Below are 19,345 nucleotides of genomic sequence, written 5' to 3' on the forward strand. Positions count from 1 at the left end.
TAATACTTTTTAAACTGCACAGAACAAAAAAACAATATATAAATAGAACAATTACATAGCAGCCTTTGTGAGATTGGATTGTTACAAATTGAAATTTTGCTTTGAAAGATTCAAAAATTGTTTCAACCGTAACTCAATAAATAGAACAATATTAATATTTATAATTAGATTATATATATATATATATGTATATATATATATATATATATGTATATATACATACACATAAATATGTATAAATATATATATGTATATACATATAGATTCACACTTCAAATTATTGAAGATTTATTTATTCATTCATTCTTCTTCTACCGCTTTATCCTCCACCTGGTGGTCGCTGGTGCCAGTCCCGGCTGACATAGGGCAAAAGGTCACCAGTCCATCACAGGGCAACATCGAGACAAACAACACAACCATCCACTCTCACACCTACGGTCAATTTAGAATGTCCACTTTGCCAAATCTGAATGTTTTTGGACTGTGGGAGGAAACCCACGCACACACGGGGCGAACATGCAAACTCCATGCAGTTACTTACCCATTAGAGTGTTAACCACGACACAAACCGTGTGGCCGGAGGCATATTATTAGTTTAAAATGGCATGTCTTCCACTGCTGGAGATCACAAAGTCTACTGAATCGTTACTCGATCATTCTTTCTCTCTTTCTTTCTCCGCTTTTGAGCCATGAGCGAAATGTCAGCAGTCACAGAAATAAACTGAGAAAAAGAGCACATGCGAAATTGCTTTTGATTTGCACATAAAGTGTAGCCCCCATGTTGCGCTGTCTTTCACGGGTGGCCCAAAGGCTCCTGATTCTGCACATGACAGAACAATCAACTCCGTAAGTCGTCAGCTGCTCGATTGTCAGACGGAGCGAGGCAGAGAGAAATGGAGAAGGAGTGTTTCATTTCTTTAAGAGGTTGGATGGAGAGAAATGTGATGTGGGGAGGCGAGAGAATGAGATAAACCAAAAGTAAGACTGCAACGTGATGTCGGTGTGACCCTCTCAAAATCGCTGGTTACAAACTGTAAATTAAAATGAGAGACGAAATGTGAGACACGTCTTTGTAATTAATATGTAACGGAGCAGAGAGTTCATAATTTCAAGCCCCTGCCCCACTGTGAATCTTCCATTTGTAAAAACAGCTGTGATTGGTTACTGGCCTTTTTATTTCACTGCTTAATTATGTTATTATTATTATTATTATTATTGTTTTATTTAAAGTCTGTGTTACTTTCTGATTACACTCATATTTGCAAGCTAATTAAAAACATGTATTAACCTTATTAAACTCAGTATACTGTATGTAATGATTTAATGGCCGCAGACATGTAAAGTAAACTGAGAACAAAGCAGTGGGGTCATAATTTACCGAAATACTTCATATAAAAAACCATATTTGTAACGGCATCAATTCATTTCCAGTAGAAGAGACCGTGTGTTTGACTTCAGACTCTTTGGTTCTCATGCTGTCATTATAGCTACTGGCAGAGACTATTTTTATGAGCTGACGCACAAGTGTTGTACACACGGGAGCGAGCCTTTTTGCTGCGACACAAATTTAATGGCACTTATATTTGGGGTGTAATTAACGAGGTTGCATGAGTCGAGGAGTGTGCATTAAAGTGTCAGAGTTTGTATGCTGCTTCTGTGTGCATGTGTGTGAAACTTTATAGTTTATTTTTTTTTTATATATTGTGATGTCTGATGAAGAGGCTCTTTTCGTATGAACTGAAGTGTGGGCACGGATGCATTAGTGTAATAAGTGTGGAACTTTCTGTAAGGAACTAGTGCAACATCTAATGGTGACACTGCAGAACAGGGAACTATGGTGGTCTTTGCGTACCAAAAAGGGATGTATATATATATGTACACATATATATGTATATGTATATATATATGTGTATATGTGTATATATATATATATATATATATATATATATATATATATATATATATATATATATATATATACATACATATACATACATATAGTAACTTGTGTCATAGAGCTCCACGTGCTGACATACAAAAATTAATTTTAAGCGGAGAATCACAACACTGAACGCAGAATTACCCAACATGTAGCTGTACATAGTATTAGCTAGCTATGCAGAAGCCATGCAGCTAAATTAAGGCTATGTACGTGTAGGTCTAAGCTAGTCAGTGAGGCATGCTCGTCTTTTAGGTTTTAGTTGTTTTTTTTTTGTCCATGGTAAAAGAGACTCATGGTTGTACATTTAACTAACAATTTAGGTAATATTGTTGGGGCCAATTGGCATTTCCAACTATGGTGTCATTGTAATACCCTGTACATTCCCAAAAAATGAATGATGTAATAAGCTGTTTTTTGTGGGGGTCCCTCCAAGTGTGTGGCCCCAGTTAAATTTAATATTCAGTTTTTATACTGTCGATTAGGTTAAATGCAGAGTGACCACAACACACTCCTGTAACATGTGGAAAAACCCAAAGCCTCCTGGTTACTGTTACTGTTATGAGTGTAAATTCTGTTTTCTCCCAGTTTCACTTAATTGGGTTTATAGCTGTAATCAAATAATCCAGGTTTTTTTTTTCAGTAGCTCCACAAATGTAATCTCCACTCTGCCCTCACAAGTAGAGGTTAGCCTCACTTGAACAAATAGATGCCATCCGGTTCATGCATTATCTAGCAGGGGCATGCATGTGGCAATGAAGCCGATAGAGCAAACAACGTATTAAATATCAGCCAGTCTTTTCCTGCATATGGAGTGACTCTCAGTCATCGGGTCTGTTCTGCCCAGTGACCTACATCTCTGAAAACAAATGCTGTCCACCTTGTCTGCTGCGGGAACTCGACGTCTCTTGCAGCTGAAGCTGTCGCGCATATCATCAGGAGAAATCTGGTGAGAGACATATTAAACACTATCAATATATCTGTATACTAAAGTTGCAAGCTGCTGATCAAACGACGATTTAATAGAATAACAAAATAAGTAAAACTCGGCGAGTGCTGTGAGGAAACAAAGCGTCTCTGGTTAATGCTGCTGAATTACGTATTAGTTGCTCTGGAGTTGTGGCCTCACAAGACTTTGATGCTGAAGATAACGGACAATAACAAAGCAGCGCCGAGTCTCTTATTTAGTCCATTATTGTGCATGTGTATTTATTTCAGCCAGGTGGTAAGACATGCTCAAATGGATATTCATGGCTTCAGCAAGCGACAAAGGATCGAGTTCATTTGCTGTTAATGATTTTATTCACTCGACTCAATTCCACTGATTGCAATTGTGAGGTGACCTTACATGGATCCACAAGGAAATTTTGTCTAGCAGAGGAGTGATGCATATGCTTTGATTATACACACATCGTGACATAATTGTACGCATATTATTGATGAATCTAAATAAGATGTTGCTATTTTCTCCTGTTCGTATGTGTCAGAATCCTTTATGCTGCTGTAACAATGATTTCTCCAGCATAAGTTTCTGCAGCCGAAGATAACTACAGAGTCTTAGCTGACCTGTCATATGTCGTTCCCTCCAGGTTCAAGGCTTTCATGTCTGTCCTCTCGTCAACTTCCAGTTTCACGGACCGTAAGACCCTGACCATTTCATGAAGGCATAAAGACATGTGTTGTTTAACCATAGTCACAGTGTGACTCATGTTTGTGCACCTACAGGGTTATAGTCGCGTCATTTTCCACATGACAAGCAAACAACATTCTGAGACCAAGGCTGTGTTTTGGGGTTATTTTTCCACCTTTTGAAGTAGCTAACACTGTTTTCGTTTTATGACCTTGATAAGATCCGGTTCATTCTAATGCTCTAATGCTCTTACCAGAAGTAACACAAGGACAACACATTATTGCATAAAATAGGGCTTTGTGGTAGCTCTGCAAACTGCATGACATCATTAACCATTGAAAGATTCTGTTACCTTAAATATGAATACATATGTAACATTTTGGCTACTGTAAGTACACCACTCAAACATGATATAATATTGTTTTTAGATATTGTAATGCAGAAATGTTATGTATTATATCTTTAACTAGAGATGTTCCGATACCATTTTTCCCTCCCGATACCGATTCCGATACTCGTGCTGTCGGTATCGGCCGATACCGAGTACCGATACCGATACCAGTGTGTTAAAAAAAAAAAATCATACTATGCCTGCGTGTGATACTGTGATATGATTATCATTGTGGTAAGGCCTTGGTCAGGTTAAACCTTTGTAAAACATGAATGAATACAGCAAATGGAAGCCATTTGTTTTTATATTTATTTTTAAATAGAACAGTATAAAAAACAGTAGTGCAACAGCAACTTAAATAAATGTAGGAATAATTATAAAAAACAAATTGAAGTGCAGCCATTATGTACTAAAATAAAAAGGCATTTCAATCTTTAAATAGTGCAGTATCGTGGTATCGGATCGGTGCCTGGACTCCAGTACCCGCCGATACCGATACCAGCATTTTCAGCAGTATCGGAGGCTTTTCCGATACTGGTATCGGAATCGGAACAACTCTATCTTTAACAAGTAGTTAAACAGGCGTACATAATAAAGTGACTGTGTTTTGGTGTGTTAATTCCTACCACCAGTTTGACAATTGGCCACTATCACAAACACATAACTGATCAGCCAGTTTCCTTGGAGCCAACCTGCAGGCATGACTGAAATCATCACTGTTGTCCTGTTCTCACATTTTGGTCCATATTTAGATAGAATATTGAAACAGCATGAGCTGCCAGTGTTTCCTGCACTCCTGTTGACAGAACGTCCACAAAGCATGAGATATTTTTAATATTCAATCAGTGTTTTGTGAATTGAGTGAGGATTTAATCAAGATGTTCCCAGTGTGCCTGTGATCGGCCTATGTTCTTGTTCTCCCCGTTTACTCCAGCTCAGACACATCAATACACTTCTGTCTGCGCGTTTGTGTGTGTGTGTGTGTGTGTGTACTGTGTATCTGTGGAGATTACACATTAAGTCATAATCAGCTGCTGATCAGGCTCCTTAATGCACAATTAAAAACTTCAAACTGTATTCCTAGAGAAGTTAAAAATTGCCTACATTTTCTGAACTGTAGTGTCACATATGCTGGGTTTCCATCATGGTACGGTTCAGTTGCTTTTTGACTGAGAACGGTAAGCCAGTGTGGGCCGTGTGAGCGGGAGACGTAGTAGATGTTGTACCAGTGCGATGACAACAAACACTGAACACAACTCAACAATGGAGGACATCCAAACATCCTCGGTTTGTGGCTGTTTGTCTGAACAAGACTTCAAGCTTTGTATGAGAATAGACCGCGAGCGTTGAAGAAACGCTGCTTGCAGGGTGAGTGACGCCTTTCTGTCGGCTGTTGTGAGTCTAGCGCCACCCATACCATATTGTACCATTTACTCTGGTACTTCCAAGGGAAGGGTACTGAAAAATGGAATTGGAAATGGAACAAGAAATGGAAAAATGGTACTATTCCTAATGGAAACACATCAAAATTCCTATCGTACCGAACTAGAAACACACCCTAAGGTCAGGGTTGCGTTTTTGATTGAGAACAGTACCAGTGCGATAACAACGAACAAGGCTCAGCAATGGAGGACATTTTGCTCTGGTCCCCAAGGGAAGGGTGCCAAAAACTAAAATGGTATTGCTAATTGAAATGCAAAAGAATAAGTATCGTACTGTACCAAACAGAACCATTCCACTCGATGGTAACACAGCTTTACTGTGAGTTCTGTGTACTCAGTGTATACTATTAAGGTGCATTCTGGGCGATTTTAACTTTGTTTTCCAGTTTCTGCTGCCTAAATGTTCGTCCATTAAGCAACATCAGACATCAGATGGTCCTCCTCCATTATTCCGCCCTAATGTCCTGACTTCAAACCTGATTCGAGTGCCTGTTTCTTAAGATTGAAGTGCGTCGATGTGGGCCCAGAAGGAGCCTGTTACCTAAGCCTTGATTGAATTTGTCATGGAGATCCACTTATTCTGCCAAGCAGACGCGACTCCCCTGCGCTCGCCTTACCCAACACCTTCTTTTTTTTCTTTTTATTCCCATTTGCGTGACAATTTGACAACATTATCAGCGGACTGAATGCAGACCACCTTTTCAGTGAGTGTTTTTATGCTTCGCCTCGTCACCTTTGAGGGATTGAAGATGTGTTAAAGGAGAGTGCGAGTAGGTCTCCAGCTCCCATAGTTGCTCTAGGAATAGATTTATGCAGTGACCTGGTGTAAATGACTGACTCATGTGAATGGTAGAAGATGATAAACAACCAGGGTTTAAAGAAAATGGGATGCAAGAAAAGGAAGAAAAATACACAAAATGTGTATTTCACTCATCCCAAGTAAAACATTGAATTATGTCTCATTGAAGTGCACAAAGTCTTTATATTGATGTTTTCAACCATTGATTTTTTTTTAATATCGACAAAATGGCGATACAACTGTGGAACTCTCCACCTCTAATATTTCAGTGTCTATATCTGTTGTTTTTTTTCTCTGAAATTTGCATTCACCCTTATGATCACTTCAGTGCTACCTACTGCACCTGTGATTACGCCAAGTCTTAAAATGCCACATACCAACACGGAAGTGTCTTAACGTCGTCTTTTTACGTCATTTGCACTCACAAACATGTCACAGGTGAGGCTAAATCTGACCATTATTTCCTCCATTGTTGTTGCTTTTGTTCCCTTTTTGTCCTGCTCACTGTGTCCCAGTGTCTCACGGAGCAGTCGTTTGAATGTCTGAGTCAGAGAGGGGCTTTTATTTTCGCTGCAGTGTTCCGTCTCTTCTTGGTGTGGACAGAAGAGAGGAAAAGAAGAGTAGAAAAGGTCGAGAGAGAAAGAGCTAAACCTTGTCATCTCTGCCACAGGTGGCTTTCTGACAGCAGGGAACGCATCTTGAAAACGACTGTCCATATTTCAGCGGATGTTCTGCTGCAGTTGCTAAAACACAGACTTATAAAGTTTGATTTTTCCCTTCACCTAAATTTTCTGTGCTCTTTCTTCTACCTTTCCCCCGCCTGAACATAGAAAAAGTGTTGCCATGGCAACATTTCTGTCCTTAATGTTTTGCTGCATTTCATCTGCGCACTTCCCTAGCCCACAGCTGACTGTAGTTTGTCAATAGATATGACAACATCTCGTCAGGGCTGTATTTACAGTCGTGTCCTTTTTACTTTCAGTGTTACATAAGTGATGTTGAGTTTATCAGTTTAAGGTGGACTGTGTGTGTGGAACAGTGATAAAATCTAATTATTTGAGTCACAGTGGAAGAAAGCTGTAAACACCAATTTAATGTTTTTAATTATAAATTATAAATAAATTATAAATCTCCGTCATCTCATGTCGTTTGCCAGGTGGCGCGGTGGGAACATCGAACACGGAGGATCTCCAGAGTCTTTGGCAGCCCTTACCTGGCCTGTTACTGCCTGGCATGCGTCATCATTTTGCTCAACGTCTACCGCAGCCACAGGTGAAGCATCACATCTTTCTCCTTTAATCTTGTTCTCTTCTCAAACTCTTTCCTTTTGCATCATTGATGTGTCATGACCTGGAAGCGTAGAGGTTTTGTTTCTTAAATAACTCAGCAGATTGTGTTACACCTCCTTCAGTCTACTGACTGAACTCTACTGTTAACTACTCATACAGAGGGACGACATGACAACTTCCAAAATATCTGCCTCATCTTTCCCCCAAACAAGGGTTAGTGCTGTGTTGTAGTGTTGTGTAGTGGAAGCTTCGAATAACGGCCGATGTGCGTCTCTTTTTTAACGGTAACATTTAATGCTTAATGCTGCAGTTTGTACAACGGAGCGATGTAGGAAAAAAGGTAACTGAAAGGTAAACAGGAAGTTCAGCAGCCGGAAAACCAGCACGTTGCTTACTGCACTTCAAAATAAAAGCACCTGCGGTTCCACGTTTTCAAATGAATGAATGAGTTACCGTCAATAGCAACAGTTTCTTTCACGTTCACGCATATAGGATTTTAACATCCCTTTTAACAGTTTTAAGCAAGCTAACTTAAATCATATTATTTAATTATGTTAACTTCAAGGCAACAATTAAACAAAACTACTGTATTCTATTTGCTGCTATAAAATATATAATATAATAAAATACACATAAAATATGTGTATTTGGGTTAGTCTTGCAAATGAAGCCAATTATTAAAAAATCTGTGCATTTTTTTATTTGAAAAATACTCCTATGTCTGTTCTCTAATCAAATAAAATGGCAAAATATTGATAGTAATCTCAGTGGTTGTATCTGCCAGATCTGGAATGATGCAACAACCACCAGATGGCTGCATCTGTATCCGAGATATTAGGGTTTATTTTTGGTTTATTTAATTTCCACTGTATATATAGTCATTGTTGCTGATATAAAATGGCAGGCTACTATCTGAACTTTCTGAACTTTTCTCTAAACTACGTTTAGTTTTGTTTCTAGTGTCTGAGCTGAGGCTCTTTGGTTTTGTTGCATTCAAGTGTTTCAGATAAAGTTTGTTTCTGCCTCGATGTTCTTCCTTCTCCCGTCTGCTCGGTAAAGTGTCAATCCATCACCGCTATCACACAGCAACCAGTGGAAGCACACGCCCTGCACTGTGGATTAAAGCAGTGACAAAACACCTGTCCACTCAACCACACATATACAGTATGCTAGTGTGAGAAGACTTTTTTTTTCTTTTTCCTTCTGCCTCTCTGTGATGTTTGTTGCCGGGCAACAATGCTTTTCTACTAAGCTGCTGAGCAGTGATAAATTGTCTTTCCAGTCTTCTTCTTGTGCTTCTCAAAAGGAAAACAAAAATGCTGATAAACACACTAACCTAAAAATAGTGGCTGTGCAATTTTCATTCACTCTGATTCTCAAGGAGCAGAAGATGAAGTGAATAATGGTTCAATTATTGAAACCAGGGCTTAGTCATGTTAAAGTCGTTCTTTGACAGAACCTGTGGAGCATTTGTGAGTGTGTTATTGCTCTGAAATAACAAAGAAATTCCGATAATTGATTGGAAAATATAGATTGCATGCTTGGCAGAAGCAGCTTTCACATCCTGTTGTGTAACATCCTTTTAAGTCTTCATCTTGGGAATGGAACATATAAGAGATAAGTGACACAGAGATTGTTGACAACTGAGAGTCTAGTGAAACTGTGAGCCAACATGCACAGTGAATCTGAAGCAGTGAAATGTTTTTTTTCCCACTGTTCTTGTTTGTTTTTTTCAGTGACATGTCGATGCTTCTGCTGGGAAAATCTGTTAATTTAAGTCTTAAAAATGCCCAATCTGGGGAGGTGTCATTGTGCAACACAGCAGGCTTTAAATATTTGCACGACACGGAGCAGTTAAGTCTGTTTCTCTGCTCTAAAGTCTATGAAGCTACTTAACTTAAGGGAAGCAAACACTGTAAATAAAAACCACTATTATAGCACTTCAGTTTTACATAACTGTCGCTTTTTTTTGTTCTAGTTGTTCGTTTGCAGAATTTATGTCTAAATAACTGGGCCTGAAATGAGCCTCCTCTGTTTCAAAGACCGGCAGCTGCCACTGGGTTACATGTAGAGCAGAACACACCTTTTTAAAGCTCTGCCTCTGTGCTACTAAATGACGTAAATAAGGAGCGCTAATAGCTGTTGATGATTTTCCTCATCGGTTTACGTACTCCATGCCTACTGTGTTTTTTTTTCCCAGTACAGCAACATGTGGAAGCAGGAGGGATAGTTTGGTCACATGATTTCCCACAGGAAAGAGCCCCTTTTCATTCTTTAAATCAGTTTCCATCGCACTCACTCACACCTACTGTACCTTTTATGGATATGCCAGCTTGTCCACCTCCCTCAAGCGTTAAGAACTGAAATGCGATATTTGAAGACCTGATGAGCAAATGAAAAATGTGCATTAAAACAGGCTGATGGAAACACAACCCAAAGCTAAAGACAGAGCCTAAGAGGCAGTGTAATGTAGTTGTCTACATAGACAGGATATCAAGAGTGGATGTATAGTCCTCTGGTAGCACGGGTTGTCATTGGAATGGTTCAAATCCCAGTCAGGTCAAGGGCTGGCAATCCCCATTGCTCATTGTTAATTGGACACTCTAAATTGACCCCAGCCATGGGTTGCACATCCGGTGTCGTCCTAGTGTGGGTCCCAAGCCCGGATAAATAGGAGGGTTGTGTCAGAAAGGTTATCCGGCGTAAGAATCTCTGCCAAATCAATAATGCGGATCATCCACTGTGGCAACCCCTAGATAGGGAGAAGCAGAAAGCCAATAAAAAAACAACAACATTGTCTTCCGGTTTCCTAAGGAACTCCCAGCTTCCCTTTTCAAACAGAAAGTCTACTGTATGTCCATTCTTATTAGGGATGTCCCTATCTGATATTGATATCGGAGATCGGTCTGATATCAGCCAAAAAACGTATATCGGATTATATCGGACTGCCTCTAAAATCTCCGACCTCCGGCGCTCCGATTCAAGCAGTCCATTCTGCTCCAGCGCTTCTATCCAGCAGCGCCCGTTGTGATCACGTAGGCTGTTGAAGGTTAAAATTTATGTAACCCATTGGTGAATAATAAATGGGTCAGTTTTTCTCATACCTACTGTTACTGACTATTGTTGTCTGTTTAAGTAATATTACTTGATCAAGCCTATTCTGACATTCCACACTACAAAATATGTAATTAAAGTATGTATGATTCGTGCTGATATTGTATCTGTATCGGCCAATACTCAAGGCTGCAATATCGGTATCGTATCGGAATCGGGACATCCCTAATTCTTATAAAGAGTTTATGGCTCTCTCTCTCAGATATATTGTTAGATGCGAGGCAAATATGAATTTATTGATTCAATAATGACTGATATATTTTGGTTACCCCCAGCTTTAAAGAGAATGACATCATGGTCTAGCTGTGGCTGATCCAGGAGCTGAGTTACAGTGCACTCACAGGGGCATTTCAGCTCAGTTTGACACTGTACTGTAAAAAGGCAAACAAAACTGTCCCCAACAGACTGGCCAATTAGCAGAATAATTACCTCACAGGCTTGCCATTGGGCTGCTAAATTACCGGGCTAATGGCGATGTACACCGACTGATTCACTGGCGGCCTAATTAGCGATGGCGATGTCTTTTTATAGCCCCCACCAAATATTTCTAGGCATTTTTACAGTCTCATAGAGGATACGGGGTCGTTATTTTTTATCTGCTCTCCACAGATGACATTTATCAATCAATATTGAATCCTTTTTTAATTTGTCTGGCATTAACACAATGCCATTTGATTTGGGGGAGACTGTGATTTACATATTTAGATGATGGAGATGTAAAAATATCACACTTTCATTGTCCTTGTATATTTGCTAATGTATTAAAGCCTCTTTTAATATTTGCCTAAATGTTTTTTTTATTTCACTAGTAAATAGAAGGCTGCAGAAAAACCTATTATATGGTCAGTGCTTTCCGCAGTCCCTCGAGTCTGAGTCACCACAGAAGAGTCCAAGTCCACAGAAGAGACCCAAGTTTTGGTCCAGAAAATGTTCATCAGTGCTTTTCAAACAATTCACATTTAAGAAGCTTCAAAATCAGACAACTTGAACCCCTCATCCTCTCTTCCACCGATATTGTCAATTTTAGATCAGTTAGGTCACAAAAAAGTGAAGTGTTCTTTGTTAACAATTTGGCGAGGTCACTCCCACAGACCATATTACCTTTTAAGATAGCTGGAGAGGGTTTTAAGTATCTGGGGGTATTTGTTCCTAGCTCTTTCAGATCCAGATCCTTTATCTGTGGCGGGACGCGTTAATCTCATCAAGATGGTTGTCCTTCCCAAATTTCTGTACTTGTTTCAACATATTCCAATCTGCCTCAACAAATCTTTCTTTGCTAACCTGAACCGACAGTTCAATGCTTTTATCTGGCAGAATAAGCCAGCTCGGATCAAAAAAATCCAGTCTTCAGCTCCTCAAATCTGAAAGGGGATTGGCACTTCCGAACTTTCCGAACTGCAACATCACTAAACTGCTACACTTGATCCAGTGCAGTCTTTCTGATACCTGCCCACCTTGGGTTCACACTGAAATGTCATCATCCCACTGCTCTCTGCACTCTGTGATTTGCTCACAGCTGTCCATATGTGTTCATAGGTATCGCACAACCCAGTCGTCACCAACACAATTAGGTCTTGGCTTCAGTTGAGGAAACAATATGGTCTGCTTAGGGCTTCGGCCCGTACTCCAATCTTGAATAATCACTAATTTCTCCCCTCCTGCTCTGACCCCACTTTTCGTATATGGTCGAACAAAGGCCTCAAAACACTTAACGACTTGTACGTGAGTGACACATTTTCGTCTTTCATGTCCTTGTCAGTTAAGTACAATCTGCCCAATAGCCACTTTTTTAGATTCCTCCAAGTACGACACTTCATCCAAAAGCAGTTTCCACACTTTCCGAACCGCCCCCCTGAAGCAGAAATTGACCAATTTCTCTCCCTTGATGCTGAACAGAAAAGACTGATCTATAATAAAATCGGCCTCTTGTGTCCGGTCCCCACAGCATCACTTAAGGGTTTGTGGGAGCAGGAATTAGGGGTGGGCATAGATGACGATCAGTGGAGAAGCGTTTTAAAACTGGTCCACTCCTCATCCATATGCGCCAGACATGGCCTTTTACAATGTAAAGTGCTCCATAGAGCTCACTATACCAATGTCATGTTGTACCTGTATCAACCACCATTCAGTGGGGCCTTCACCATAACCTCATCGGGAAGTTGGAGGGTGAGCATTGGGAGGTATGGGGGTTATTGTTGGGGTTTTCTTTTCTTGTCTTTCTCGATAAGCTTCAGTTTACTGTACATATGTCTTGTTAATACTGCCTTCTGTATAGTAGCTTGTTTTGTCTGGAGAAGAAAAAAACTCAGAAAATCAGAAAACTTGCAATGATAATGAAATGGTTAATGTGTGTGTGTGGGGGGGTGAGAATCTTATGCATGAGTTGAATTAGTGTTATTCTTGCACTCATAGTGCCAACAACATTTTAATTTCGACATGACCGCCTAAAAACCCACCCATTATTTAAGAATGAAAACGCAGACCTTGCCGCTCATGCTCACCTCAGTGCTTTTGTCAACAATGATGTAAAGCGGCTCAAATATAAAAGGGACTTTGTCCGACTCCCACACTGGACCTCTCGTCCTTCGTTTGCTTCCTTCTCGATTATCCTCATTTGAATTCAGACTTTTTTAATGACTCATTCTGAAAACCCGTTGATTCATGTCTTTGACCTGTGTGGATCCTGCATTCCCTACAGTCTATATGTGCCATCAGATACAGTCAGTCACAGCTTACATAAGAAAATATACTACCTGGCCAAAAACAACAACAACAACAACAACAGCAAAAGCATTGCAATGTCACATCTAGGGTTGCACAATATTGGACTTTTTGCTGATATTCGATATGCCAATATATTGGGAGTGCTTGGGCCGATAGCCGATATGACATCAATATATGTAACTCCCAAGTCTCTTCTGTAGTGAATTTAACATAATAATTTACCTAAAAATAATATTTGTAGAGGTCGCCGGGCATAGAACTCAAGGAGGTTTTGGCCTATTTAGTCTACTGTTGTCATATCGGCAGATCTTGGTTTGTTCGGCAATATCCAGATTGCTTCAGAACCCTGCCCCTACAAGCTTTTACATTAGATGCTCTTTTCATATGCTGTTCCACGCTGGTGGAACACCCTACCGAGCGCAACCAGAATAGGGGAGTCGCTGTCTGTCTTCAAGAAGCTCTTGTGTCCTAGAACTTCCTCTACCCCTACCCCCTCCCCTGCACTTGGATCCGTCCACTGTTCCCATCTATTGGAGTTCTTTCCAAGACTAGTCCTATGTAGCTTATTCCTCTCTTGTAAGTCACTTTGGATAAAAGTGTCTGCTCAATGCTTAAATGTAAACACAGGCACTGTACGTGGAAGAACGCATGAAGTCCCCTTTACTGGAATGGAATGGAACCGTGTTGACTCGGCCAACACAGACTCTTCTGTCGGAACCGCAGTCATGTATGCACGTGCGTGTGGAAAAGCAAAGTGGCCCTGCAAGGACGTGGAACCCTGTAAAGTACGACCAGGACCTTAGTATATGTGACTTGTCTTCGGGGCAGTGTAGATATACAATTGTGCAACATAAGTTTCTGAAAGAAGGTTGTCCTGCATTTCCCAGTTTTACATCAGCAGTGACCCATTACCCATTATTGCAGTACACTTGAATCTCGCCCATTACCTGCCCATACGTCCATTGTCTCCCCCAGTCCTCTTTTCCCATCTTTTTTCCAATCCAGTTCTCAGCAGTGTGCACAGCCTCCGCCAACAGACCGCTCAGCAGTCGCTCTTTGTGTCTGATGTGGTGCAACAGGTTCCATCACGTTATACCCTCTGCCCTTTGCGACAAAGGAACGACTGCTGTAGGACTCGTGGCGCAGACCTCCTAACCCAGTTTTCTCTGTTTGACCCCAAACCTACTGTAGGGGCCAGTTCTTTCGACAGGAAGTTTGCCCGCATTCATACGCACAAGTGTGTTTCACACAGTTACACAAAGTTTCTTCCGTCCCTGTAACTGTGTGTGTGTTCCATTCACATCAACCAGGCACTCACACCTTTATTATTATTCATTAAATCAGTGTTATCAGACACCTTTAAACTTGTGCTGACTAAAAACAGCATTATTTGGCCTTCAGGAACACAAACAATGAATGATATGTGTTTTTTCTTCTCCTCAAAGTGGGCTTTCTTCGTTTCCCCTCACCTTGAACATCCTCTGTGTTTCTTTCTTATCTTTTACAGCATGTGTTCTCTCCTGGAGGCTGAGTCCCTGCTGTTACCATACCTTGTTGTTACTGCAGCTAAGGTCTTGTGTGGACTTGGGACACAGAGTGTGTTCTGTTGGGTTGTGTTTGATCTTTTGGTTGTTGTGTGTCATTTTTCCTGCAGCATAACAGTGGTGATGAAGGCCCAGGCCCGGTGGGAAGTGATGGAGAGGACAGAGGTTTTCTACACGGGTGTTGCTTTCATGGTGTTGGGTACTCTGCTTGTCGTCAGCAGCTTCCTCACTCTGGGATTCACTGGAACTTTCTTAGGTGAGTAATGGAAGTTATGTCAAAGAAGCGTTACGGCGAGACAATGTAGTATTTGATCTCTCCCCCTTAAGTTGGAAAAGGTCGCAGCTGTCGTAAAACATACGCCATGGTAATGTGCATCCATGTCTTCAGACCAACTTCAGAAGCCAATGTTAATGTGTTTTATACAAGTTAGATACATGGTTTTGTTTTGAAGATATAAAGGAAAACAAACGCAGAAAACCCCTCCGAAACACAACGATAGTGCTACAGTTAGCGTAGCTCACGTTTTCAGCTCAGCTTATAGAACCTACTGACAACAAAGGCCTGTTGTAATACAGTGCTTTTTGTGTAAGAAAATATTGAATTTCCATTTATGTCTGTGATAGCCTGGCAGATGCCATTGTCCATCTAGAGGAAAATAATTAAAAATGGTATATTGTTACCCTATGCAAAACAGAATGGAATATGAGCTTAAAGGTCCACTTGTGCGAATGACCCATTTTCAGATGGACGTATAATGTTTTGTCTCTTCTTCAAGCACAGAACGCCGGCTTTTGAAAATGTGTCACGAGTGAGTCAAGGGGAAAACCGGCCATTCTTTAGCAGCGAACAATCACCACGTCTGGCACGTGAACACATTCGCGCTCATGGCCGCACACGTGAAGTGACACTCGTGTTCTCACTTACCAGACACACACATATTGTGACATTTGCCGCTGAGACAAACATGTTTTTTTTTCTCTTGTCAGGACAAGTATGATCACACTTTTGGGTTGACTTGGGAAAATGCCCATATCTAGTTTCTGGGTCACTATAGTGAGTCATCACCAAGACTTGTATCTGAGCTTCTGCACCAGCTTTGTTCATCACAACATTGAGATGAACTCAGCCCGTCGCTGTTTCCTCCTGTCGACAGAGGGGAGGCAGCCGGAGCAGCAGAAGGTGACAGGAGATGGCAGGAGGTGTTGTGTTCATGTATGAGCAAGAGTCTGCTTTATATGCAGAGCTGGTAAAGCGAAATGCAAGAGGCTGTTGGCACGTCTCACTCTGCGATCTCCAAGATATGGAACATGTTCAACAAAAAAAGCCAACCACATCCAGTGTAGTCCCAGTGCCGGTCCCAAGCCCGGATAAATGGGAAGGGTTGGGTCAGGAAGGTCACCGGGCGCAAATGGCAGCATAAGTGAAAGGGAAGGCCTAAAAGACGGTAGGGAGACCTGCTTTGATTTATGGCTTGGAGACATTGGCACTGTCTAAAAGACAGGAGGCAGAGCTGGAGGTGGCAGAGCTAAAGATGCTGAGCTTTTCGTTGGGAGTGACCAGGATAGAGCTTATTTGAGGGACATCTCAGGTTGAAATAAAGTAAGAGAGGCGCGGTTGAGATGGTTGGGTCACATGCAGAGGAGGGACGGTGATTATATTGGACAAAGGATGTTGGAAGATGGAGCTGCTGGGCAGGAGGAAAACAGGAAGACCACAGAGAGGGTTCATGGACTGTGACCCCTAAAGGGAGAAGCTGAAAGAAGCAGAAGAAGATGACAGCTCAATGAATACTACTACTACTACTACTACTACTAATAGTAATAATAACTTCAATTTCTATAGTGCCTTTAACACCAAACTTTAACGTGAAACCCAAGGTCGCTGTACAAGGAACAGTAGTAGAAAAACAAAGCAGAACAAAAACAATTAGTTGGCAAAAGAGCTGCAACTAATGAAACTTTTTTCTCTGTTAATCAAGTAATCGTTTGGTCCATAAAATTTCTGAAAACGTTAAAAAATGCTCATCAGTGTTTGTCAAACCTGGAAATGATGATGTTCTGGAATATCTTGTTTTGTCCACAAACCAAAATGATTCACTTCCAATGATTTCTTTGTTATATGGAGCATATAACAAAGACACGGAGAATATAGTCACATCTAAGAAGCTGAAACAGTCAGAAGCTTCAAATCGATTATCAAAATAGTTGACGATTGATTTGATAATCAGTTAATAATCGAGTAATCTGCTGGAACAAGTGTCGCTTCAACGTAGATTTAAAAGAGTGCAGGTCTCACTTCCATCTTGTAGACCTTCCCTTTCACTTATGCTGCTAGTGAGAGGTGAAGAAGATTATGATCTGGATGACTGAGAACCTTCACTGACTGAGTCAGTGCCTGGCAAATAGAGTATATACAGTGTGTATGAAGCTTTTGTGCATCCCTGTTCAGTTCAATGATCACTTTTTCTAATTCAAAATGTCTCAGTGTGTGGGATGCATCTGTGGTCCTCAATCGCCGTGTCTTTGAAGAGTTCACATCCATCGGGTTAGTGGAGTCAGCTGTTTAAGTGCTAAAACTAACCCGTTTTTGGGGCTGTTTTTTGTCTGCAAGCTGCAAAACTAATCAGTGCCCAGAAAAATGGAGTGAAAATCACGCAGCGGGAACCAGGTTTAAGAATCAGCAGAAATTGAAACGCGGCTTTTTGTCGAGGCACGTGCGTAGAAATGAGCGTGCTGCTCCAATTACAAAGGTTACGTGGAAATTATCCCCAGAATGAGAGCACACAATTACACCACTGCAGAGATAATAACATGCTATTAGTGACTTATGAGAACTGAGTGCTTAAACACTCTTGAATGATCCAGACCATTGTATTATACATATAATGTATGTACAGACACTTACTGTAACCTTGTCACATGAGATGCTGGCTATAGGTTGCAATAAATACTCAAACAAAGAAAACAATGGCGATTGTGCTGCTGAGAGTTTATCACAGAAAGGAAAAGGTTAGATATTTCTTTAAGTAAGCAGTGTTTAAGTTTAACAAAGGTTATTTTAATACTCTGTAACTAACTCTGGAAATTTAACACTTAAGTTGAGTTGCTTTTTGTCAAATTTTGCGAACTAAAGGGGAAAAAAATATGTTTATAATGATTCACCGACAGCCTTTTGTGTGAATTTGAGTCCTTATATTATGTCGTACATCTCTTTTTTTCAGACCACAAGTTGATTTTTACCTAGAAAGATTAAATGGCTGTTTCTGATTATAAGAAAATTCACTTATTAATCACTTTTTTGAGCTTCCGACCACATTGCACATTACTTTTAGTTTCTGAGTTCTCAGTACCAATTGTAAATTCATCAAACATGTGTCAGTAATTAAATTTTTTGTGACGAAACATCTTGTGCTTCTTAATATTTCACACAGCGTTCTCCTCTGCGAGCAATATAGAGAAAACGACTGATCAGCTCAACAAAAAGGTCATTTATTTAATCAGAAATAAGTGAAATCATCAGCTGTGGCTATGACTGAATATTTTCGACCTCACAGTGGAGTGCCGTGTGTGTCCACATGTTCAATCAGAGTTTCCGTGAGCCTCCACAAACACAAACACACGTAGTGGAGGATATATTCCGTGGGCTTGTGTTGTAACTGGATGTGTCTTATGTGTTCGATATTAATCCTCTTGAGTCACCGTGACCTGATGATTCAAACCGATAAAAAAACAAAAAAAAAACACACACACAATCAAATTAGCCTTCACAGTCTCAGTAAACGTGTTGGCCCACCCAGACTGCGACCGCAGACCCACAACACCGCAGTGATGTCATTCCTTCTACCGGCAAATCCAGGTTAGTCAATTTCATAACCACAAGAAAACAACATCGATGCTGGAACATGGACAATAAAATAATAATAATAATAACAATAAAAAAAAAGGTTTGAGGTCAGAAATTAGGTTAGCGTATTGTTCTGAAGGCCAGCGTCTTCTATTCAAAACCAAAAACATTTGTTTATATAATCTCTTCTCCCTGCTCTACCTGTGGTGTTTTGTGCTTAAATTGTCATACATAATAAAAAACCGTTATGTAACTTGCGACATGAGCGGCCTCTTTTAGGCAGAAAACGGGGCCAGCTCTGCCGCATGTTATTCAGCAGGTTGCTTTTTCCTGACGGTGTGTGCATGCAAAATGAGCGCGGGTGGACGAGGGAGGCATTATCGAAGAGTTTGAATGTTTTAATTTCCTTTTTACAATGAAAATGGGTCATTGTGTGTGTGTGTGTGTGGAAAGTACCTGGGCAGCTTATTGCGTAGCAAACCATAGTACAGTAAGTGCTCAGATTACAGCAAACAATGTTTTGAGTTCAGCTGCCCCTCCCATCGGTTAAAGACCTTCAAGGAAATACTTATTTGTTTCTTTTGGGCAGCTGTGGCAGCACCTGCCGCTATAGACGAGGCAAATCAGAT

At 40.6% G+C, this 19,345-nt stretch overlaps 1 protein-coding gene across 1 annotated transcript in view; it reads left to right on the plus strand.

Moving 5' to 3' along the window:
* Nucleotides 1-19,345, plus strand: part of pemt (phosphatidylethanolamine N-methyltransferase) — a 64,101-nt gene that overhangs the window by 10,599 nt on the left and 34,157 nt on the right. The window contains exons 3-4 of the mRNA XM_044013725.1: nt 7,358-7,473; nt 14,983-15,128. Of these exons, the coding sequence (XP_043869660.1) occupies nt 7,358-7,473; nt 14,983-15,128 (262 nt within the window). The remainder of the gene's footprint in view (nt 1-7,357; nt 7,474-14,982; nt 15,129-19,345) is intronic.

The sequence above is a fragment of the Solea senegalensis genome, linkage group LG18, assembly GCF_019176455.1.
Source record: "Solea senegalensis isolate Sse05_10M linkage group LG18, IFAPA_SoseM_1, whole genome shotgun sequence".
Classification (NCBI taxonomy): Eukaryota; Metazoa; Chordata; class Actinopteri; order Pleuronectiformes; family Soleidae; genus Solea; species Solea senegalensis.